This window comes from Mustelus asterias, chromosome 12 (genome assembly GCF_964213995.1).
Source record: "Mustelus asterias chromosome 12, sMusAst1.hap1.1, whole genome shotgun sequence".
NCBI lineage: Eukaryota > Metazoa > Chordata > Chondrichthyes > Carcharhiniformes > Triakidae > Mustelus > Mustelus asterias.
In genome coordinates this window covers 49,584,357-49,610,837 of record NC_135812.1, presented here as the reverse complement: position 1 = coordinate 49,610,837, position 26,481 = coordinate 49,584,357, and the positions used below count along the sequence as shown (strand labels likewise).

Here is a 26,481-nt window from a genome sequence, read left to right as displayed (position 1 = left end):
TTGCAGGCAATTATTTACCATTGAGACATAATCACTTTGTTAATATAGGAAATGCAGCAGCCCATTTTGTACATAGCAGACTGGATAGCCTCACATCTAATGCCGGGTAGTCACTCGAGTTTTATGTGAGAGGACAGAGTGAGGGAACAACTTCAAAATATTCAGCTGATCAGAGAGATTGTAAAGGATAGATCATGCCTAATGAACCCTTTTCTTTGGATGAGGCGATTATAGTATTGGACAGGGGGAATCTCTCCAAATATTATTTATAAAGTCCCTGACACAAGATTAATTTCTAAAAGGCAATTCGTTGACCTGGTTAGGAAATTGGTTGAACAACTGGAAACAGAATAGGGATTTGATTTAATTTACTGTCACATGTATTAACATACAGTGAAAAGTATTGTTTCTTGCGTGCTATACAGACAAAGCATACCGTTCATAGAGAAGGAAACGAGAGTGCAGAATGTAGTGTTACAGTCATAGCTAGGGTGTAGAGAAAGATCAACTTAATGCGAGGTAGGTCCATTCAAAAGTCTGATGACAGCAGGGGAGAAGCTGTTCTTGAGTCTGTTGGTACTTGACCTCAGACATTTGTATCTTTTTTCCGACGGAAGAAGGTGGAAGAGAGAATGCCCGGGGTGCGTGGGGTCTTTAATTATGCTGGCTGCTTTGCTGAGGCAGTGGGAAGTGTAGACAGGGTCAATGGATGGAAGGTTGGGTTGCATGATGTATTGGGCTACACTCATGACCTTTTGTAGTTCCTTGTGGTCTTGGGCAGAGCAGAAGCCATACCAGGCTGTGATACAACCAAAAAGAATGCTTTCTATGGTGCATCTGTAAAAGTTGGTGAGAGTCGTAGATAACATGTCAAATTTCCTTAGTCTTCTGAAAAAGTAGAGGCGTTGGTGGGCTTTTGTAACTATAGTGTCAGCATGGAGGGACCAGGACAGGTTGTTGGTGATCTGGACACCTAGAATCCTGAAGCTTTCGACCATGGATAATGGGCAAGTACTCTAATCAGCACTAGTGATGTCCCACAAGGATTTATGTTGGGCCCTCAACCATTCACTGAATTCATCAATGACTTAGAGATGGGACAGAGAGCCACAGATCCCACTTATTCAATGACACAAAGCTTGGTAGGATTTTAAGCAGTGGAGATGGAAGCATAAAATTCCAAAGTGGTATTGACAATTAAATGAACGGACAAAGATATGGCAACTAGAATTCAGTGTCAACAAATGTGAGGGCCTTAGAAGGATAAGACGGGGTACTTTTTAAATTGCAAAAAGTTAGAAGCAGTGCAAGTCCAAAGAGGCTTAGGGTTCAAGGTCCATAGATCATTAAAATGTCAGGAACAGGCACAGAGAATAAGCAAAAATACTTGGCTTTTCTCCAAGGGACTAGAATCATAGAATAAAGCAGTGCAGAAGAGGCCCTTCAGCCCATCACGTCCACACCAACGCATTAGAAACACCTGAACTCCCACTAATCCCATCTGCCAGCACTTGGCCCATAGCCCTGAATGTTATGATGTGCCATGTAGCCATCCAGGTACTTTTTAAAGGACGTGAGGCAACCCGCCTCCATCACCCTCCCAGGCAGCGCATTCCAGGCCGTCACTATCCAGCCTGGCCTTACTGCCTTGAAACTTAATACAGCTGCACTTCCTCTGACTTGTTTGTTTTGCTATACGATTCCGTACCCTTATTCTGCTAACAGTCTGTGTCCTTCCCTCTGCTAAATTAGCTTACACTCCTCCCAACAGCACCAGCAAAACATCCCGCAAGGATGTTAGTCCTGCTCTGGTTCAGATGTAGACCGTCCCGCTTGTACAGGTGCCATCTTCACCAGAAACGCTCCCAGTGATTCAGGAATCTAAAACCCTCTCTCCTGTACCAACTCTTAAGCCATACATTCATCTGCACTATCCTCCTATATCTGTGCTCGCTAGCACGTGACATTGGGAGTAATCCTGAGATTACAATACAAGAGGTCTTGCTTTTTAAACTACTGCCTAACTCCTGGAATTCTTGATGCAAGACCTTATCCCTCTTTGCCTGAACAATTAGTTTCCATTTATTATGGCTTGGAAATACCCACCAGGACTTACTCACCAGTCAGCTGCATCTGTTGGTCTCATGTCACTTTCTGACCTGTAATGACTAGATTGAAATGAAAGTCATTCAAGTCCCAGAGGGAGAGGCTGTTCTCCCCCGTTTTGCAAGAGAGAGCTGGCTGGTGGTGATTTAACCTGAGAGTCACCATTCCTCAGGCAAGGGACAAGATTGAGAAGGCAGGCCTTCATGGATAACCTCAGTCAGTACGGGAATTGAACCCAGGTTGTTAGTGTCGCTCTGCATCACAAACTAGTTGTCTAGCCAATTGAGCTCTGCCAAGCTATGCTCTTCCACAGATCCCTCCATGCCCTCTATACAAATCTATGCCCTTCCACATTTACCCATGGTCCCTCAAACACCTAACAGCACTCCACCAACCCCGCTATTTCCCCTCGTGATCACTATGCCAAGCAATGCCTCTCCACCAGCCCCCTCCTCCTCATGGAAGGAGCCTCCTATGCCAAGCTGTAGTCAACCATTGCCTTTGAAGCAATGAAGCAGGTGGCCTTCTAATCTGCTACTTCAAAGGCATTAATGTGCTTAGCACTGAAGGTCCTGTTGGCATAGCCGTACAATGGAAATTCGTTATGAATGCTTGGCTGGGTTCCAAACTCCACTGAAGCTTTGTTTGGATTATCAGTTTTATGTGCTCCTAAATGGATTATGTTTTTTGAAGTCAGTTAACAGGATTACATTTTGTTCAAGTGGAGCTTGAATGGCTATTTTGAAGTTTCATGATCATCTCAAAGACTTCCAAATGTTATTATAGAGCTCATGAGTTCTGTCCAGACTGGATACTAGGTGAGTGAACATGGAAGGATATGGGGGACATGAAGCGGGCATGGGATGAAGGGTGAGGACTAGGGTGCCTAATGTTCGTGTACAGAACTGGGCCGATGTCCCAGAGAATGGAGAAGGGCCTTCTAACCTGCCCGTGCCAGCATCCTCCCACCTCAGTTCCCACCTCTGACCTACTTCCAGAGGGGGTGGCTCCAACACCAGCCCACCCCCACCACTCCTGGGTGGGCACTGCTGGGCAGGAGGTTGTATCATAATATCTGTGATTCAATACCTGCCACAAAGGGAAAAACATGATCCATTTCTCTGCACCCAATGAAAACATTTCATAATGTTTCAAAGACATTAGGTCACTCCGCAATCTCTTCTAGAATCTAGAGTCAGCTGAGAGTTACCTGAAAGTTATAACCTCTCAGCTCTATATCACCGTTGTAAATCTTTTAAACTTTTTCCATTGTCTCTATATCCTTTTTGTTGTGTGGAGCTCAGAACTACAGTGTACAGTACACCCAAGTGGTCTACACAAGGCCCTGCGCAAGGTTCTACAATTTCCCTGGTCTCCAATTCTACCCTTTAGAAAGGAAACTTTTTTAAAAAATGGTCTTGTCAGTTTTTCTTCCTATTTTCAGCTATTTGTGTACCTTAACCCTTTATCCCTTTGCTCACTTACCCCATTTTGAGCTTTAGTTCCCAAGGAGTATTTGACTTTCTTATTCCTCTGACCAAATGCATCATCTCATACTCATCAATATTGAAATAAGTTTACCATTTTCACACTTTGCTGTAAGTTTACTAATGTCTTCCTGTACCACAGTCTCTCTGTGTTATCCATACCTCCCAATGTGGTGTCATCTGCCAATTTTAAAGTTCGATCTCGGATTCAAAATCCTTTATGTAAATGGTGAAAATCATCCACCCCAATGCCAATCCTTGTGAAAAACCACTTCTTAAATTATTTGTCTCAACCTCTGGATTACTAGTCTCAACAGTAGAACAACTATGAATATTTATTCCAGAGAAGTTCCTGGCTGTAAATGAGGTGGGTTCCAGTGACAAGCGGCTCCTACAAAATAAAAGTTTGTTCTGTAACAGCTAATGAATTAATCCGATTAATGCTCCATCTGATTTAACCTTTGCTGGAAGAGTTTACTGAATGGCATCAATGCTTTTGCAGCCTTGAAACTCTATATGTGATCCACCACAAAGCTCCTGCAAGACTCGAGAAGGTTCAATTGATCACAACATGCATTGATAAACTGATCAGCCTGAGGGAACCTTGTCGTCAATTCATCTTTAGCTCCAAATCTCAATCTCAGTGGTCAGGTTATGTACTAACTGACTCAAGAACAGCTTCTTCCCTGCTGCCATCACACTTTTGAATGGACCTACCTCGCATTAAGTTGATCTTTCTCTACACCTTAGCTACGACTGTAACACTACATTCTGCACTCTCTCCTTTCCTTCTCTACGCATGGTATGCTTTGTGTATAGCGCGCAAGAAACAGTACATTTCACCGTATACTAATACATATGGGAAGAATAAATCAAATCAAATCAATTTACGCACAGTGAGTTCTCACCAATACTTTTGTCCCTCTACATTTTTGTTGTTTGAGGTTAAGACACATAGTACAACCTCAGAGCCTTGGAATGTCTTCCCCATGAGTTATTCTTACTCATTCTCAGAGTTTTAGAACCAAACGTACCCTCACCAAACACATCTTAATTTATCTCATCATCTCTCCTGCTCTCTTCAGCCTTGCTAGAGCCCTATGCTACGAAGCTTGTGTTACTTATTATAGAACCATAGAAACCCTACCATGCAGAAGGAGCCGTTTGGCCCATCGAATCTGCACCGACAACAATCCCACCCAGGGCCCTATCCCAGTAACCCCACATATTTACCGCACTAATCCCTTTAACCTACACATCCTGGGACTCTAAGGGGCAATTTAGCATGGCCAATCCACCTAACCCGCACATCTTTGGACTGAGGGAGGAAACCGGAGCACCTGGAGGAAACCCACATAGACATGGAGAGAATGTGCAAACTCCACACAGTCACCCAAGGGCCAGGAATCGAACCTGGGCTCCTGGTGCTCTGAGGCAGCAGTGCTAAGCACTGTGCCACCCCAAATGTCAAATAGATATGAGTTCATAGTAATCTGCCTCATGTTAAGACCCCAAAGTACTCAATGAAAAAACAAACATATATCAAAATAGAGTCTTTCACAATCTCAGGGCATCCCAATTCACTTCACAGTCCATGATGTACTTTGACATGGCGTGCAGTGGATTCACTGTTGTATTACAGGAAACACAGCAGCTGATTTTTTTTTGCAGAGCAAGCTCCCACAGACAGCAATGAAACAGATGACCATTCCGTCTGTTTTAGGTTGTGTTGACTGCTTGCTGGATAAATATGCTTTTGCACAGCTCCAGGGACCTGGGTTCAATTCCCAGCTTGGGTCACTGTCTGTCTGGAGTTTGCACATTCTCCCCGTGTCTGTGTGGGTTTCCTCCAGGTGCTCCGGTTTCCTTCCACAGTCCAAAAAATGTGCGGGTTAGGTTGATTGGCCATGCTAAAATTGCCCCTTGGTGTCCTGAGATGCGTAGGTTAGAGGGATTAGTGGGTAAATATGTAGGGATAAGAGGGTAGGGCCTGGGTGGGATTGTGGTCGGTGCAGACTCGATGGGCCAAATGGCCTCTTTTTGCACTGTAGGGTTTCTATTTCTATGAAATATTGGGAGAACGCCCCAACTCTGAATAGTGTCATGGGAGTCTTTTTTTTCACATCTCCCTCAGTACAGCACTGAAGTGTTAACCTAGATTATATACTCAAGTCTCTCGAATGGGATTTGAACTCACGATGTTCTGACCAAGAGGTGGAGTGCTGCCAACTGACCCATGGCTGACACCTGGAACCAAAGTCCAGAATGCTGCTATCTGAGTGATGGAATATGGTCACTGCAAATACTGGTATTAAGGATACATTTTTTCCCATTCCTCCATATTAGAATCAGTGAGTTTGTGGCAGCATATTTCTCTGTAGCTACTGAGTCTGCACTGAAAAGCCAAAGATTTAGGGGGACTTTTCCCGTCCTGCCCACCACGAGAATCGTAGCGAGTGATGGGAGGGCCATGCAAAGGTCCGTTGACCTCGAGCGGGATTTTCCGGTTTTGGGGAGAGCGTTGCGTAAAATCCCGGCTTTAATCTTTGTCTCTTGGTTGTGAATAATCATCCAATAATAACCCAAGGTCTGCTGGATGTACCAGCCATAACCTTACATAGTTCGATCGCCTACCTTACAAACAGACATCTGATTGGTGGTGAGTGTTCCAGTCTTGTCAGAGCAGATGATTGATGTGCAACCCAAGGTTTCCACCGAAGGAAGGCTCCTCACAATGGCGTTCTTCTTCGCCATGCGCCGGGTCCCTAGGGCGAGACAGGTGGTGATAACGGCGGGCAGGCCCTCGGGAATGGCAGCCACAGCCAGTGCCACTGCAATTTTGAAGTAGTAGATAGCGCCGCGGACCCAGGAGCCACCATGGACAGGGTCATTGAAGTGCCCAATGTTGATGACCCACACTGCCACACAGATGAGCGATATGACCTTTGACAGCTGCTGCCCAAACTCGTCGAGTTTCTGCTGGAGAGGGGTCTTCTCATTCACGGTGGATGCCATCTGATTCCGAATCTTGCCAATTTCGGTGCTGACCCCTGTGGCCACAACAATGCCTGTCGCTTTTCCAGCTGCGATGTTGGTTCCCTGAAAAGAATACCAAACACGAGGTGAGCTTGTGAAGATTTGAGAGATTGCCAACTATAAAGATTAAAGCGGAAAGCGAGTCTGGAGAGCACTTTCCTTTATGCATCATCGAAATTTTTAATTGACAATTAGATATTTCACAGATTTGGAGTTAAATGCTTCATGTTGAGAAAATTTCTCAATAAGCCCCAGGATGGCACGTTGGCACAGTGGTTAGCATTGCTGCCCCACAGCGCCAGGGACCCGGGTTCAATTCTGGCCTTGGACGTCTATCTGTGCGGAGTCTGCATGTTCTCCCCATGTCTGCGTGGGTTTCCTCCGGTTTCCTCCCACAGCCCGAAAGACGCGCTGGTTAGGCGGATTGGTCATCCTAAATTGTCCCTTAGGTGGATTAGCCGTGGTTAATGTGTGGGGTTATGGGAATGGGCAGGGGAGAGGGCCTGGGTAGCATGTTCTGTCGGAGAGGCGATGCAGTCAGTACAGACTTGAAGGGCTGAATGACCTCCTGCTACACTGTAGTGGGGGGGGGGGGGGGGGGGGGGGGGGTTGTATGATGGCAGTCACTTGCCTCTCCTACAGGGTCATTCTTGTACATTCATGACTTAGTGGAACCAGCTACATCCCTCTGTGTCTCCAATCTATTTTAACAGAAGCTTTGTTGACTTTGTACAACAAAAACAAATCCCTTCAGACAGATTTTTCCCTTTAAACCAACTGTCGACTCTAGTACATGAAATCATAGAATTCCTAGTGTAGGAGGCTGTTCGGCCCATCGAGTCTGCACCAACTCCCTGACACAGCATCTTACCCAGGTTCTCCCATTTACAAACTGATTGCACTCCTTTAAAAAAAGCAATTTCATTTTGCCCAGCAAAGTAACTTGCTTGTGTATAGTGCCAGAGGTCACCCTTACAAAGACCATTCCCATCCATTTATCCTATTTCAAATAAGAATGGAAAAAAAATCTTTCATGCACAACACAATAATGGAGAAAGCTTGCAATCTATCAGATAGTTGGCAATCTGACATTTGACTCAGACTGTCTGGGTTTCCCTGTCTTTGCAGTCTGCACTTTAGTGATAAGTTAATGTTCCATTTATCTGTAGATGGCATAGATATTAGATATTAAAATCTTGCCATCTTTTCCATTATAAATTCCTACATCCACATTTCTAAAGGAAATTGTCCGTGTAAACAAGTCACGCTGCGATTCCAACATTATACACACCTACATTCTCTGCTCACACTCCTATAACCCATCCTTCATTGAGCTCTAATAACAGGGACAAAACACTTAATGATTTCTGCATCTCTTTCACTGTCATGACGGAATGCCTGCACTCGCTTAGTGACCCAGTCCTCCTTGCTTCTCATGCTATTACTTTAAGTGGACTGTCACTCAGCCCTGCTGATCTCCTTACTTCGCTTTTTATACTTCTCCTGTTCTATTAAAGAATTTTTGACTCTTCATTTTGCTTTGACCTATTTTTCATGGTCTATGGAAATCTGTCCCTTTTTGCAGCCACTTTACTCTTTTGTTTGTCCAATGTTTAAATATTTCCCACTGCTGGGCAAGATGTTTTATCTATTATCTATGCATTGGAGACAGTATAAAGAACAAAGAACAGTACAGCACAGGAAAAGGCCCTTCGGCCCTCCAAGCTTATGCCGATCATGATGTCTGCCTAAACTAAACCTGTATGCACTTACGGAGTCCGTATCCTTCCATTCCCATCCTATTCGTGTATTCGTCTAGTTGCCCCTGAAATGCTGCTATCGTAACTGCTCCCACCACCTCCCCGGGCAACGTATTCCAGACATTCACCACCCTCTGTGGAAAAAAGCTTGCCACGCACATCTCAAGTTTTTTCAAGTACAGCGAAGGTTCACCAAATCAGTCCCTGGGATGAGGAGCTGAGAAAATTGGGTCCGTATTCCCTGGAGTTCAGAAGAACGAGAGGCACTCTCACTGACACCTACTAAATTCTGAAGGGGTTCAACAGGGTGGATGCTGAGAGATTTTTTCTGTTGTTTAGGGAGGAGAGAGCACAGGGCCTCAGGACAAGGGCCAATCATTTAAGACTGAGATGAGGAGAAATTACTTCACTCACAGGGTTGTGAATCTTTGGAATTCTCTCTGCTCCAGAGGGTCATGGTTGCTCCATTATTGAATATATTTAAGATTTTTGGTCTCTCAATGAATTGAGGGATTTGGTGAGTGGGCAGGAACGTGGAGTTATAGCTTAAGGTCAGCCATGATCATACTGAATGACGGGAGTTTTGATGGGCCATACGATCTACCCCTGCTACTATTGCATGTGTTCTTATGTCCAATGAATAGGGGAAAGGTGTCCTTTTTCCTGATTTCCAATCAGAAACTTTACTTTTGGTGATGTTTTCTTTCCCCTTGATGCTCTGCATCAGCCGTGGCTCAGCACTCTGGGTCATCACTTGGAATTACAGCACTGAAACAGTACATTAAGCCCAACATGTCCATGTTAGTGTTTGTGCTCCTCCCCAGATTACCCATTTAACCTCGTCAGCACTCCATTCTATCCCTTTCTCCCTGATATGCAAGTCTTGCTTCCCCCTAAATGCACTAAGTTATTTGCCTTAACCACTTCCGTTGGTGGTAAGTTTCACTTTCTCACCACTGGACACAAACACATCCCATTTGGCCCCTTATTATGAGTTTATTTCATTGCATTCAGCTTTACATTCAGTTTTATGCAATAAGGAGGCTCATTCTGTGCCATAGGTTTTGAATGTCCACGCATTTGTGTTTTATACATTGGAGATATGCAGAGATGACACACGCTGTTTCCACGCCTGAACAAGAGTTTTATTTAAAATGCTTTTAAAATGTCCGCTTTCTCACGGTGGCACAGTGATTAGCACTGCTGCCTCACAGCTCCAGGGGCCTGGGTTCAATACCCGGCTTGGGTCACTGTCTGTGTGGAGTCCCCGTGTCTGTGCGGGTTTCTTCTGGGTGCTCTAGTTTCCTCCCATACTCCAAAGATGTGCGGGTTAGGTGCATTGATCGTGCTAAATTGCCCTTTAGTATCCCAGGATGCGTAGGTTAGAGGGATTAGCCGGGTAAATATGTGGGGTTATGGGGATAGGGGCTGGGTGGGATTGTTGTCAGTGCAGTCTCAATGGGCTGAATGACCTTCTTCTGCATTGTAGGGATTCTATGATTCCAGCTGCTGCTTTCAGTTTAACTTCAGTTTTTCAGCCATTGACTAATGACACATAGTGAACAGTTAACACACACATAATCAAACACCAAGCGTCTCTAGCTGCTCAAGGCTTCAACTATTAATGGAATCCATTGCATAATTTCCACCTGGGAAGTGTGTCCGGGGTTAACACACGTGGGAATACCTCCTGCAGCCTTAGCCTCACTATTGCCTTCATACATACCGAAAACAGCATGTTTTTCTTATCCTGGTTCACAGCTCGAGGGTCTGGTACAGGATCACTGTGCTTGATGACAGAGACGGACTCCCCTGAACACAGAAAGCAGAGTTACAGTCAGGAACCACGAAACAGACAAAGACGCAAAAGACAGGCAATAATCTGTAAGGGTTGCGAGAGACCAAGTATACCCAGCGGTTACTGACTGCGTAACTCAGTGTGAATAAAACCCAGGATCAGCACTGGTGCCGTTGTAAATGCAGACCAGAGTATTACTATCAATAGCCAAGGAGAAGTCAATGCTTACACTATTTTAGGGATAAATTCATTCTTTAACTGGACAAATTTCTGAGGAAAGCAGTTTCTTGAAGTTAATCCTGGAATAACCTTTCATGATATAGTCACAGCTGGCATAACATCCCTAGCACTGGGTCAGAAACCCTGGGTTCAAGTCCCATTTCAGGACTTGATGGTTTTGGAAGATGTGATCATAAGGTGGTCAAACTGGTTATCAGCCTTTTTAAATTCATTCATGGGGATGAGACCATCACTGGCTAGGCCAGCATTTATTACCCATCCTTTATTGCCCTTCAGAAGGTGGTGGTGAGCCACTGCAGTCCCTGTTGTGTAGGTACACCCACAGTGCTGTTAGGGAGGGAGTTCCAGGATTTTGACCCCAGTGACAGCGAAGGAACAGCGGCGATATATTTCCAAGTCAGGATGGTGAGTGGCTTGGAGGGGAACCTCCAGGTGATGGGTGTTCCCATGCACTTGCTGACCTTGTCCTTTTAGATAGTAGTGGTCGCGTGTTTGGAAGGTGCTGTTGAAGGAGCCTTGGTGAGCTCCTGCAGTGCACCTTGTAGATGGTGCACACAGCTGCCACTGTTCGTCAGTGATAGAGGAGTGAATGTTTGTAGATGGGATGCCAATCAAGCAGGTTGTTTTGTCCTGGAGAATATCAAGTGTTGTTGGAACTGCACTAATCCAGGCATTCCATAACACTCCTGACTTGTGCCTTGTAGATGGCGGACAGATTTTGGGGAGTCAGGAGGTGGGTTTCATGATACAGAATTCCCAGCCTCTGCCCTGTTCTTATAGCCACTGTATTTATATGGTGAGTCCAGTTCAGTTTCTGGTCAATGATAACCACCCCCTCCAATGTTGATAGGGGCTAACCTGCTTGTAAATCCTTCCAATACGCCTGATGGCGGGTGGTAAGAGTGGGAGAGTTTTCTGGTCATTCATTCGGCAGAAGGCAACGGTAAACACCGCAGTACTTTGCCAATTAAGCATAATCATAGACCAGGAGGGGGCTGAAGGGTGGATCAGTAAATTTGCTGATGACACCAAAATTGGAGGAGTAGTGGATGAGGTGGAGGGCTGTTGTAGGCTGCAAAGAGACATAGATAGGATGCAGAGCTGGGCTGAAAAATGGCAAATGGAGTTTAACCCTGATAAATGTGAGGTGATTCATTTTGGTAGGACTAATTTGAATGTGGATTACAGGGTCAAAGGTAGGGTTCTGAAGAATGTGAGGAACAGAGAGATCTTGGGGTTCATATCCACAGATTTCTGAAGGTTGCCACTCAAGTGGATAGAGCTGTGAAGAAGGCCTATAGTGTGTTGGCGTTCATTAACAGGGGGTTTGAGTTTAAGAGCCGTGGGGTTATGCTGCAACTGTATAGGACCTTGGTGAGACCACATTTGGAATATTGCGTGCAGTTCTGGTCACCTCACTATAAGAAGGATGTGGAGACACTGGAAAGAGTGCAAAGGAGATTTACCAGGATGCTGCCTGGTTTGGACGGTAGGTCTTATGAGGAAAGGTTGAGGGAACTTGGGCTTTTCTCTTTGGAGCGGAGGAGATTGAGAGGAGACTTGATAGAGGTTTATAAGATGACGAGGGGGATAGATAGAGTGAAGTTCAAAGACTATTTCCTCGGGTGAATGGAGCGGTAACTAGGGGGCATAACTATAGGGTTCATGGTGGGAGATATAGGAAGGATGTCCGAGGTAGGTTTTTTACTCAGAGAGTGGTTGGGGTGTGGAATGGACTGCCTGCAGTGGAGTCAGAAACTTTAGGAACATTTAAGAAGCTATTGGATAGGCACATGGAGCACTTCGGGATGATAGGGAGGAAATAGCTTGATCTGGGTTTCAGGCAAAGCTCGGCACAACATCGTGGGCCGAAGGGCCTGTTCTGTGCTGTACTGTTCTATGTTCTATAATCCAATTCATCTATGCTCACCAATGCCCTCTTATAGGCCTGGTACCTGAAGGTGGATGAGGAAGATAGAGCAGGAGTTTTGCACCTGTTTTCTGTGGGCACCAATGGTGATATGGGCACAAAATCTTACAAGAGCTAAAAAGTTAGATTTGTGCCCACAGGATCTTGTGATGTGATCATCCCCTTTCCCCTGCCAGTGGTTGAATGGGATTCCCACCATGCAATGACAGCAGCTCCATTTTAATACATTGTAATATCATTAGCAGGCTCCCCACTGTATCATAACTCCCATATTCAGATTTCCCCCATTACATTGGTGAGGCTTACAACAGGTCTGGAGCAACATGAACCAGGTGAAGAGAACCCACCAGGGGAGCATTGCCCCTGGCACTAGCAGGGCTGTGCCCATGGGGAAGGATTTTTGTTTTTATTTTTAGTTCCGTTAGCTCAGGAGACCCTTTATTGTTAGAAGGCCGGCGATGTTGCCCGTGGGGCGGGCTTATAGTGACGTGAGACACACCTCCAGCATTTTTTTCAAACTGTTTAAAAATATGGTGGAAAAATCTGGCAGCGCAGCCAGTTGGTTACACACCTCTTTTCCCACCTGAGACTACACTAACAAAAAAAAACATCCCACCCATAGTGGGTCAGGGTGATTCAGAGTAAATCCAAAACCAGACAACCACTGTTCCCCAATCAGAAATCTTACAGAGCTAATTCTGCTTAATTAACAACCTCCCTTCAGCTTTGTAGCTTGGAAATTTAAATAAAATCTTTAAGGTAAACACTGTCAGCATTCTTAAATGATTGAAGTTACGACAGACACCCCCTCTCCTATCTTACAGAACAATCATTGAGGACATTTCACAATCTGACACCAGAATAGGCAGCTTCCCAAATTAACCAATGGGCAGTGGGTGTCTTCCCAAATTAACCAATGGCAGTGGTTGCCTTTCCAAACTAACCAATCGGCAGTGGGCAGCTTCCCAAACTAACCATTGACAGTGTGTCTTCCCAAACTAACTAATGGGCAATGGGCGTCATCCCAAACTAGCCAATGGGCAGTGGGCGTCATCCCAAGCTAACCAATAGGCAGTGGGCAGCTTCCTAAACTAGCCAATGGGCAGTGGACAGCTTCCCAAACTAACCAATGGGCAACGGGTGCCTTCCCAACCTAACCAATGGGCAGTGGATGTCTTCCCAAACTAGCCAATCTGTTGCTATGGGTTCCTTTTAATCTAATCTCCTAACTACATTTTATAATTTTGTTTTGCTTCAGAAAATGGGATACCATCACCATTTTAACATCTACATTGAGATCAGATACACCACAGTGTACAGCCTCCTCCACTCCGATCCAACAGTCTGCTGCAGTCGCCATTCCAGTTGACAATGTATTGTCTCTGAGGCAGAATACCAATGTAGGGCTAGTTTCCTGTCAGAGGTTGGTAGGGGGACACACAAACTTAAAAAAGAACCCTCTGACTAGCAGGTAAAACATATATTCAGCTGGACTAGATTTGATCTCACATTGCAGGAACTGAAGGCTGGATTCAACGAGGTCGATAGAGCTGGGCACATGTGGCAGTGATTTTTTTCTAATTGATGTCTGGGCTGTGCCTGTCAATTGCAGCACACTTTCCACATCAATGTAAGTGTGCCCAGATGTGGCTGGCTGCTTTATTTATGGGACCCATTTAATTTGTGATTGCTCAGGTGGTGTGTACTTTCCCTTCATTGAACTGAAGACACAGGGTTAAGAAATGTCCTGTTTTCCCAAACTGCAGAGTAAATATTGTCCCTCCAGTTTGGTGTCCTCAGTACACAGACATCGTGAATGATGCTCAGTAGAAAGTTTCATATTGGGGATAGCGCGTCAAGCTGAATTTCAGGAAGGTGTTTCACTTCTTCTGGACCCACTGGCTACTTTTGTGAACATCAACGCTTGTTGCAAACTATCATTAGGCACAAGAATAAGTTCTGACCAAGAGTCATAATTTAATGCGAAATGGGTGGAATTTTACAGCTGTGACATGGTTGGGGGGGGGCGTAAATTGTTGTGCGTCAATCAAAACTCCACTGAGTTGGCAGGAGCAGAAGATCCCATTTCAGGAGGGGCTGTAAAAATCCACCCATTAACTCTGCTTCTCTCTCCACAGACGCTGCCAGACCCGCTGGGTATTTTCAGAACTTTATTTTCATTACACAGTAGAATCCAATCAACCGGTTTAACTTCCGTTCGTTAGGTGCGGTTCTCTTGCCGAACTGAATAAAAGATCAATTTGTCATTAATTACATTTGAAAGGTCATGAAGACAGGCTCTTCCCTCTGGAGGCCCAGGGGTCAGGTGACTCACAAGAGGCATGCATGGCAGCTAAATCATTGAATCCTGCAGTGTAGAAAGAGGCCATTCGGCCCATCGCGTCTGCACTGACCACAATCCCACCCAGGCTATCTCCATAGCCCCATGCATTTACCCTAGCTAGTCCCCCTGACTGCATATAATACAGCCAATCCACCTAATCCACACATCTTTGGAGTGTGGGAGGAAACTGGAGCACCCGGAGGAAACCCACGCAGACACATGGAGAACGTGCAAACTCCACACAGACAGTGACCCAAGCTGGGAATTGAACCCGGGTCCCTGGTGCTGTGAGGCAGCAGTGCTAACCACTGTGCTACCCGTGCCGCCCCACTGTGCGTGAATGCTATAAATCTGCCACTGGCGCCCAAATCTCTGTTTGTTAACATCTAAATTAATCAGCCTGTCCAACCACTTTCAACTAACCCCCAGGCTCAATGATCAGAGAGCAAGCTGACAATTCAGACCGGCAGTGCAATCATGCCTCACCCTAAAGTCATAGAGGTTTACAGCACTGAAAAAGTTCCTTCGGCACATTCAGTCTGCGCCAGTCAAAGGCAAACCACTCAACTATTCTAATCCCACCTTCCAAGCACTCGTCCCTCTCAACCCTTTGTAAAATAATTCTCATCAAGGATTAGCTTTTGCCCATTAAGCCTCTTCCCACTTTCTATTTGAAAAGTTTATTGTATTCAGAGCAGTATTTACTTAAGTATTCTATGAAGGTAAGGAGGGGTTTACGTAAGATGATACTGGAGTCAGTGTAACATAATGCTGGCAATGGTTAAGGGTATATTAAGGGTTATCTAGGAATGCAATGAGATGTTGATCAATTGGGCCAGTGGGCAGATGGAGTTTAATTTAGATAAATGCAAGGTGATGCATTTTGGTAGATTGAACCAGGACAGGACTTACTCAGTTAATGGTAGGGTGTTGGGGAGAGTTATAAAACAAAGAGATCTAGGGGTAACGGTTCATAGCTCTTTGAAAGTGGAATCACAGGTCCATTGGACGGTGAAGAAGGCATTCAGCATGCTTGGTTTCATTGGTCAGAACATTGAATACAGGAATTGGAACATCTTGTACAAAACATTAGTAAGACTACACTTTTAATACTGTGTACAGTTTTGATCACCCTGTTATAGAAAGGATATTAAATTAGTGCAGAGAAGATTTACTAGGATTCTACCAGGGCTTGATGGTTTGAGTTACAAGGAGAGGCTGGATAGACTGGGACTTTTTTCCCTGGAGCGTAGAAGGCTTAGGGGCGATCTTATAGAGGTCTATAAAATAATGAAGGGCATAGATCAGTTAGATAGTCAATATCTTTTCCCAAAGGTAGGGGAGTCTAAAACTAGAGGGCATCGGTTTAAGGTGAGAAGGGAGAAATACAAAAGGGTCCAGAAGGGCAATTCTTTCAGGGTCTGAAACGAGCTGCCAGAGATAGAGGCGGGTACAATTTTGTCATTAAAAAGCATTTAAACAGTTACATGGCTAAGATGGGTATAGGAGGCATATGGGCCAAACACGGGCAATTGGGAATAGTTTAGTGGTAAAAACTGGGTGACATGAACAAGTTGGGCCGAAGGGCCTGTTTCCATGCTGTAAACCTCTATGATTCTATATTCCGTGGATTTTAGCTTGGAGTTGTCGAGGTGGGAAACCATGGGCCCCGCCTGCATTGTGTAAGCTTGGCTTAACTGGTAGCAGACTCACCCTGGCATCAGAAGATTATGGACTCAAAATCTCACTTGAGTGCATAACCTAATCTGACACCTCAACATGGTACTGTGTGAATGCTATGTTGGTGGAGGAGCCATCGTTCACACAAGATGGGGATCCATGTACCTGGCCTGATGGATGTAACAAATTCCAGCAAAGCAGCCAACACAAACGATCAGATCATTTACTCATATGCCATTGATAGGGTCTTCCGTGCACAAATCAATTGCTTCTTTACCCCTAGAAGCATTACATTTCAGAGGTAATTGATTGGTTACAAGGTGCTTGTGGACTGAAGGCAAGTCCTTCATCTTTCGATAGGCGTTTTTTTTAGATACATATTTGTTCCCAGGATTTGGGCACCACCGGAAACACTAGCATTTGTTGTCCATCCCTAATTGCCCTTGAGGAGGCAAGAACATAGAAACATCGGAGCAGGAGTAGGCCATTCAGCCCCTCAAGCCTACTCAACTAGATCATGGCTGATCATCAACCTCGATGCATTTTCCTGCGTTATCCTCATATCTCTTGATGTCACTGGTATCTAGAAATCTAGCGATCGCTGTATTGAATGTACTCAATAACTGAGCCTCCACAGTCTCCTGGGGTAGAGAATGCCAAAGATTCACAACCTTCTGAGTGCAGAAACTCCTCCTCATCTCAGTTTAGCAGAATAAAGGGAAAGCTATAAAGGGAAAGCTATGTAGGACTGTGTCCCCTGGTTCGAGACCACAACCAGTAAAGTTTATTTATTAGTCACAAGTAAGGCTTACATTAACACTGCAATGAAGTTACCATGAAATTCCCCTAGTCGCCGCAGTCCGGCACCTGTTCGGGTCAATGCACCTAAGCTGCACGTCCTTCAGAATGTGGGAGGAAACCAGAGCACCCAGAGGAAACCCATGCAGACACAGGGAGAATGTGCAAACTCCACACAGTCAGTGACCCAAGCCAGGAATCGAACTGGTGCTGTGAGGCAGCAGTGCTAACCACTGTGCCACCGTGCCACCCAGGGGAAACATTCCTTTCTGTATATACCCTATCCAGAGCTTTAAGAAGTTTGAGAGTTTCAATGTGACCACCTCTCATTATTAAAAACTCTAGAGAATACAGGCCCAGTCGCCACAATCCCTCCTCATAAGACAGTCCCATCATCCCAGGAATTAGTCTGGTGAACGTTCATTGCAGTCCCTCGAGGGCAATTACATCTTTCCATGGATAACAAATCCAAACCTGTACGCAACACTTCAGGTGCAGCCTAACCAAGATTCTGCACAATTGAAGCCAGATTTTGCTACTCCCGTACTCAAACCCTCTTGCGATAAAGGCCAACATACTATTTACTTTCCTAATTTCTCACTGGACCTGCATGTTAACTTTCAGTGACTCATGAACAAGGACACTCGGGTCCCTTTAGATATCAACACTTTCCAATTTCTCACCATTTAAGAAATATTCTGCATCTCCATTCCTCCTGCCAAAGTGGATAACCTCACATGTTCCTGCCCATGCACTAAGCCTGTCCAAATCCCCTTGAAGCCTTTATGCATCCTCCTCACAACGCACATTCCCACGTCACTTTGTGTCATCAGAAAACTTGGAAACATTATACATCAAAAACAGAAAATGCTGGAAAATCTGTGGAGAGAGAACAGAGCTAATGTGTCATATCTGGATGACCCTTTGTCAGAGCTGAAGATAATAGAAAATTGATTTGATTTGATTTATTATTGTCTCGTGTATTAGTATGCAGTCAAAAGTATTGTTTCTTGCGCACTATACAGATGAAGCATACCATTCATAGAAAAGAAAAGGAGAGGGTGAAGAATGTAGTGTTACAGTCATGGCTAGGGTGTCAAGAAAGATCAACTTGATATGAAAGCATTGTTACAGAGTTTAAAAGAGTTAGAATAGAGTTTTAAAAACAGAGAACAAGAGTAAAAAATAAAATTAGAGGCTATGCTGGGCGCAGCTTGCAAGAAGTCGCCACACTCTGGTGCCATCTTGGGTTGTATGAGATTTATACTGTTGTGGTGGTGGGGGGAGCTGGATAGAAAGTCGGTGGTTGGTGGAGTGATTGACAAAGATGTCATAGACAGAAAGACAAAGGGAATGTAAATGGAGGCGATCAAGGCTAAGAAGAGTGCTGATAGCGGCCCATTAAGAGATCAGAATGTGTAAATGGCAGGACAAAGGTAAGCAGTGTGGCGAAGGACAACCTGAAACAGGTAAGATGGCCCTAGAGGGGTGGGGTTGGGGAGGGGAGACAGTGGTAAGGAAAAATAGATGGAAAGTATGATCTCAAAGAAATGAAATTGGAAATATTGCCCTTTGCTCCCAAATCAATGATAAAGATTGTGAATAGCTGGGGTCCAAGTACATATCATTGTGACTTGTCACAGCCTGAGAATGATCCATTTATTCCTGCTCCCTTTTCTGTCTGTTAACCAATCCTCAATCCCCCGCTCTAAATCTATTTACAAACCCCCCGTGTGGGGCCTTATGAAAGTCCAAATCCACCACGTGTACTGGTGAATCTATTCTGCTAGTAACATCCTCAAAACATTCCAACAGGTTTGTCAATCATGATTTCCATTTCATAAATCCATGCTGACTCTGCCCAAGCTGATTGTTATTTTCGAAGTGTCCATATCACACATCCTTTATGATTGATTTTCTCTATGACTGATATCAGGCTAACAGGTCTGTGGTTCCTCATTTTCTCACTCCCACCTCTCTTAAATAATGGGGTTATATATTTGCTACTTTCTGATCTACAGCCACCATTCCAGATTCGATAGAATTTGGAAAGATGATTACCAATGCATCCACTGTCCCGACAGCCACCTCTTTCAACATGCTGGGATGTGGATCATTAGGTCCAGGGAGTTTGCTGGCTTTCATCTCACTAATCTCTCCAAAACTACTTTTTTACAAATACTAATTTCCTTCCACCGCAGTCCAACAAAATAGCCTGTTCCCTGGTTAGTTCCTCAGCATACTGCTCTAGGGATTTGTCCTCCAATGCATTAGTGCTAATAGGTTTTCCCTAGTCTATGTGTAGATTGAAATCCCCCATGTATTGCCCTTGTTACATGCACTTCTCATTTCCTGATTTATCAGTGTCCTACACAGCCTCCTGTTGGTACACTATAAATAATTCCCACCAATGGTTGCTGCCATTTCTTAGCTCCCAAATTGATTCTACATCTTGTTCTTCTGATCTAAGATCCTCTTTCACATCCTTTATCAGCGCTACCCTTCCTCCTTTTTGCTTGTCCTTCCTAAATATCCTTGAATATTGAGTTCCAGCCTTGGTCACCCAGTAGCCATGTCTCAGTAATGGCAGTTAGGTCGTACCCATTTACTTCTATCCATGCTATCAATTCATCTATCTTGTTGCAAATGCTGCTTACATTCAGATGGTGTCTCTTTGACTCTGCCCTTTTAACATTATTCTGTATCGTGACTCTATTAGATGCTCGCCTTTGTTTCTGTTGCCTTCCACTTTCATTTATTACTTTTGTACTTCCCATTATCAGCTTCGTTTCTCTCCTGGGTTCACATTCCCTTGACAAGTCACTTTAAGTGTGTTGATGAAGGTAGGGCAGTTGATGTCATATACATGGATTTTAGTAAGGCGTTTGATAAGGTCCCCCATGGTCGGCTTATGATGAAAGTAAGGAGGTGTGGGATAGAGGGAAAGTTGGCCGATTGGATAGGTAACTGGCTGTCTGATCGAAGACAGAGGGTGGTGATGGATGGAAAATTTTCGGACTGGAGGCAGGTTGCTAGCGGAGTGCCACAGGGATCAGTGCTTGGTCCTCTGCTCTTTGTGATTTTTATTAATGACTTAGAGGAGGGGGCTGAAGGGTGGATCAGTAAATTTGCTGATGACACCAAGATTGGTGGAGTAGTGGATGAGGTGGAGGGCTGTTGTAGACTGCAAAGAGACATAGATAGGATGCAAAGCTGGGCTGAAAAATGGCAGATGGAGTTTAACCCTGATAAATGTGAGGTGATTCATTTTGGTAGGACTAATTTAAATGTGGATTACAGGGTCAAAGGTAGGGTTCTGAAGACTGTGGAGGAACAGAGAGATCTTGGGGTCCATATCCACAGATCTCTGAAGGTTGCCACTCAAGTGGATAGAGCTGTGAAGAAGGCCTATAGCGTGTTAGCTTTTATTAACAGGGGGTTGGAGTTTAAGAGCCGTGGGGTTATGCTGCAACTGTACAGGACCTTGGTGAGACCACATTTGGAATATTGTGTGCAGTTCTGGTCACCTCACTATAAGAAGGATGTGGAAGCGCTGGAAAGAGTGCAAAGGAGATTTACCAGGATGCTGCCTGGTTGGAGGGTAGGTCTTATGAGGAAAGGTTGAGGGAGCTAGGGCTGTTCTCTCTGGAGCGGAGGAGGTTGAGGGGAGACTTAATAGAGGTTTATAAAATGATGAAGGGGATAGATAGAGTGAACGTTCAAAGACTATTTCCTTGGGTGGATGGAGCTATTACAAGGGGGCATAACTATAGGGTTCATGGTGGGAATATAGGAAGGATGTCCGAGGTAGGTTCTTTACTCAGAGAGTGGTTGGGGTGTGGAATGGACTGCCTGCAGTGATAGTGGAGTCAGACACTTTAGGAAAATTTAAGCGGTTATTGGATAGGCACATGGAGCACACCAGGATGATAGGGAGTGGGATAGCTTGATCTTGGTTTCAGATAAAGCTCGGCACAACATCGAGGGCCGAAGGGCCTGTTCTGTGCTGTACTGTTCTATGTTCTATGTAAACCCTCTCCAACAGCATGAGCAAATCTCTCCGGGAGGATCATAGAAGCCTACAGTGCAGGAGGCGGCCATTCGGCCCATCGAGTCTGCACCGACCACAATCCCACCCAGGCCCTATCCCCATAACCCCATGCATTTACCCTAGCTAGTCCCCCTGATACTAAGGGGCAATTTAGCATGGCCAATCCACCTAACCTGCACACCTTTGGACTGTGGAAGGAAACTGGAGCACCCGGAGGAAACTCACACAAACACAGGAAGAATGTGCAAACTCCACACCGACAGTGACCCAAGCCAGGAATCGAACCTGGGCCCCTGGCGCTGTGAAGCAGCAGTGCTAACCACTGTGTCACCCAATATTACTCCCAGTCCTGTTAAGTTGTAACCCATCCTCCTTACACAGTTACCACTTCCCCTAGAATCTACCCCAATGCCCCAGAAATCTAAAGCCCTCTCTCCTACACTATTTCTCCAGCCATGTGTTCAATCGATCAATCCTCCTATTTTAATACCCACTAGCACCTGGTACTGGGAGTAATCCTGAGATTACTGCCTCAGAAGTCCTGCTTTTCAATTTCTTTCATAGCTCCCCAAAATCAGCTGTCAGGACCTCATTCCTCTTCCCACCTATTGCACTGCTGCAATGCGGGTGGTGTAGGTTCGAACATATGAATTGGGAGCTGGAGCAGGCCATTCAGCCCCTCGAACCTGCCCCACTATTCACTAAGAGCATAACTGATCTGATTGTGGCCTCAAATCCATATTCTGCCTACTCCCGATATCCTTTGACTCCCTTGTCAGTCAGGAATCTCTCTACCTCTGCCTTAACAATACTCACTGACCCTGCCTCCACCACGCTCTGGGGGGAGACCCATGCCCTCTGATAGAAACATTTATTTTCATTTCTATCTGAAATGGGAGATCGCTAGGGCGCGATCTTACCGGCCGTTCACGCCACGCTCCCTCTGCAGCGAAGCCGGAGAATTTGGTGCCCAGCCAAATCTCCGTTCACTGCAGCGGATGGGAAAATTCCATTGGTGTGAATGGCTGTAACATTCTGGCCATTATTTTCAAACTGTGTCCCCAGGTTCTGGTCTTTCCCCCAAAGTGAAACATCCTCCCAGCATCCACCCTGTCAAGCCCCCTCAGGATCACAGATGTTTCAATAAGATCACCTCTCATTCTTCTAAACTCTAATGGGTACAGGCCCACCCTATCCAACCTTTCCTCATAAGATAGTGCCCCCCCCCCCAACCCTAACCAACCCTCCAATTCTAACTCAGCCCCCCCCCCCAATCCCAGGACTCAGTCGACTGAATCTTCTCTGAACTGCTTCTCATGCAATTATATGCTTTCTTAAATAAGAAACCAAAACTGTACAGAGTACTTCAGATGTGATCTCACCAACAGCCTGCACAACTGTAGAACATCTCTACTTTTAAAATCCATTCCCCTTGCAATAAATGCCAACATTCTACTTGCTTTCCTAATCACTTGCTGTACCTATACTAACTTTTTGTGATGCATGTACCAGGATTCCCAGGTAGAATCACAGAATCCTACAGTACAGTACAGAAGTCATTCAGCCCTACGAATCTGCACCAACCACAATCCCTCTCCCCATAACACCATGCATTTACCCTAGCTAGTCCCCCTGACACCAAGGGGCAATTGAAGCATGGCCAATCCACCTAACCCGCACATCTTTGGGCTGTGGGAGGAAACCAGAGCACCCGGAAACCCATGCAGACACGGGGAGAATTTGCAAACCCCACAGACAGTGACCCAAGCCAGGAATCGAGCCCAGGTCCCTGGCGCTGTGGTGCAGCAGTGTTAACCACTGTGCCACCGTGCTGCCCCCTGCCTCCACCACTCTCTGGGGAAAGAGAAGTCCAGAGACCCATGGCCCTCTTTATCAAGGTCAGAGCAAGGGAAGTCCGTTCCCTCTGTACCTCAGAGTTCTGCAATCTTTCCACTATTTTTCTAAAATCCACAGGGTTATTAGAGAGGGAGTTCCAGGTGAAGGAACTCCCTCTCTAATCTCTGAAGTCCCTCTCTGAAGTGGTCGCCTCACTATAGGAAGGATGTGGAAAAGATTGAAAGGGTGCAGAGGAGATTTACAAGGATGTTGCCTGGATTGACTGGCATGCCTTATGAGGATAGGCTGAGGGAGCTCGGTCTTTTCTCCTTGGAGAGACGAAGGATGAGAGGAGACCTAATAGAGGTGTATATGATGTTGAGAGGCATAGATCGGGTGGACTCTCAGAGGCTTTTTCCCAGGGTGGAAATGTCTGCTACGAGAGGACACAGGTTTAAGGTGCTGGGGGGTAGGTACAGGGGAGATGTTAGGGGTAAGTTTTTCACACAGAGGGTGGTGGGCGAGTGGAATCGGCTGCCGTCAGTGGTGGTGGAGGCAAACTCAATAGGGTCTTTTAAGAGACTCCTGGATGAGTACATGGAGCTTAATAGGATGGAGGGTTATAGGTAGGTCTAGAAGGTAGGGATGTGTTCGGCACAACTTGTGGGCCGAAGGGCCTGTTTGTGTTGTAGTTTTTCTATGTTTCTATATAGTTCCAAGTCAGGATAGTGTGTGTCTTGGATGGGAACTTGCAGCTGGCTACATAGAAACATAGAAAAACTACAGTACAATACAGGCCCTTCAGCCCACAAAGTTGTGCCGAACATGTCCCTGCCTTAGCGATTACTAGGCTTACCTATAATCCTCTATCTTACTAAGTCCCATGTACTTATCTAAAAGTCTCTTAAAAGACCCTATTGAATCCGCCTCCACCACCGTTGCTGGCAGCCCATTCCACGCACCCACCACCCTCTGAGTGAAAAACTTACCCCTGACATCTCCTCTGTACCTACTCCCCAGCACCTTAAACCGGTGTCCTCTTGTGGGAATCATTTCAGCCCTGGGAAAAAGCCTCTGACTATCCACTCAATCAATACCTCTCAATATCTTATACACCTCTATCAGGTCACCCCTCATCCTTCATCTCTCCAAGGAGAAAAGGCCGAGCTCACTCAACCTATCCTCATAAGGCATGCTCCCCAACCCAGGCAACATCCTTGTAAATCTCCTCTGCACCCTTTCTATGGCTTCCACATCCTTCCTGTAATGAGGCGACCAGAACTGAGCTCAGTACTCCAAGCGTGGTCTGACCAGGGTCTTATATAGCTGCAACATTATCTCACGACTCCTAAACTCAATTCCTCGATTGATGAAGGCCAGTACACCATATGCCTTCTTAACCACAGCCTCAACCTGTACAGCTGCTTTGCGCGTCCTATGAACTCGGACCCCAAGATCCTTCTGATCTTCCACTCTGCCAAGAGACCCACCGTTAATATTATATTCCGCCATCCTATTTGACCTGCCAAAATGAACCACCACACACTTATCTGGGTTGAACTCCATCTCCGCCCAGTCTTGCATCCTATCTATGTCTCGCTGCAACTTCTGACATCCTCCACACTATCCACAACACCTCCAACCTTTGTGTCATCAGCAAACTTACCAACCCATCCCTCCACTTCCTCATCCAGGTCATTTATAAAAATCACAAAGAGTAAGGGTCCCAGAACATATTCCTGGGGCACTCCACTGGTGACCGACCTCCATGCAGAATATGACCCATCTATAACCACTCTTTGCCTTCTGTGGGCAAGCCAGTTCTGGATCCACAAAGCAATGTCCCCTTGGATCCCATGCCCCCTCACTTTCTCAATAAGCCTTGCATGGGGCACCTTATCAAATGCCTTGCTGAAGTCCACATACTTCCCAAGCATCTGCTGCCCTTGTCCTTTCACTGATAAAGATCATGGTTTTGAAAGTGCTGTCAAAGGAGCCTTTTGATATTGTTCAAAAGTTTCTGTTCAATTACAAATGATTTGATTTTCCTCTTTCTTCATGGCACTTTTAAGAATTGCAATAAGAATGAGCAAAGAAAAGGACTTCAGTTAATTGAAACAAAGATAATGCAGCTCAACACTTACTGATTTATTTTGAACCATTCAAGTTGCTGTCATTTATTTTCTGCATGTCAGTAAGATAACAAGCAGCTCCCAGAGTTCAGAATCATAAGGTTGCCATGCCAAGGTCTCCACATGCCAAGCAGTGAGCTCATTATGCAAGTGGCATTATTGGATGTCTTCCTATTGGAAAAATGTAATGCGATTCCTAATCTCCCACCAAAGAAACACCAGGGAACATAGGGCCAGGGAGGAGGCTGTGGGTAGGGTGTTCTGAAGAACCGGGGGGGGGAGGGAAATGGTGATACAAGGATTTTTAAAATCTGGAATCAAATCAGAACAGCTTCCTCGCTACAGTCAGAGCAGCGTTTGATTCCTGGGAATGGACTTCCTTTACTCTGACAACATCAGCCTACATTTCAGATGATGGTTTCAAATGGCTTTGCTATCCAGAAAAGTGTCTTGGAAATGCGGTGTTCTAAGCAGTAACACAGGATACTGCAACAGCATAGGCATTGGTTTAAATTTCCCTCTTGGTCTCAGAGAACAAAAGCCTCTTTGTTGACACAACAATGCTGTCTAATAAATCAAAAATGCCCCCAGTCAGAAATATGGTTAGTTTACTCCGAGAAACATCTCTACTTTAATTAAAATCCTGGAATTTCTAAGACATCTATCCGGCCCATTAATTACCGCAGTTGTCAGACTGATATTAATAGGGATGTCCGCCCTCACATTCCATGAACAGTATGCTGAAGCACTATTCTCTCATTCTCCAGGCACTGCATCTTACCAGCCCCAGTTAACAACTAGCATTCTCTCAGCGACAGTCTCAGACATACCCCATTGATATGAAGCTTAGCTGGTCACCATTGAAGAAGCCTGGTGATGTTACTTTTGCTTCATTCGTAGGTCAGACACTTCCTTGCTAGAGCTGTGATTGGCTGATTCTGAGCAAGATCAACAGAGGCCTGGGAGTAGATGGGGAATCACGTTTCACTGGTGTCCTGGCCAAATTCTTTATCTCAACTAACATCACTAAATATGCCCATTATCACATTGTTGTTTGAGGGATGTGGACAGACTGACTGCTATGTTTCCTACATGACAGTGGCTGAACTAAAACCCCCCACCCTTCTGGGGACCGTATCCCTCTATTCCCATCCTATTCATGTATTTGTCAAGATGCCCCTCAAAATTCACTATCGTATCCGCTTCCACTACCTCCTCGGCAACAAGTTCCAGGCACCCACTACACTCTGTGTAAAAAATCTGTCTCGTACATCTCCTTTCAA

General features: G+C 45.3%; 1 protein-coding gene across 1 annotated transcript in view; it reads right to left on the bottom strand.

The window, feature by feature from the left end:
- atp2a3 (ATPase sarcoplasmic/endoplasmic reticulum Ca2+ transporting 3) overlaps positions 1 to 26,481 on the bottom strand; it is a 183,954-nt gene that overhangs the window by 96,842 nt on the left and 60,631 nt on the right. The window contains 2 exon segments of the mRNA XM_078225189.1: positions 6,228 to 6,692; positions 10,116 to 10,201. Coding sequence (XP_078081315.1) covers positions 6,228 to 6,692; positions 10,116 to 10,201 — 551 coding nt within the window.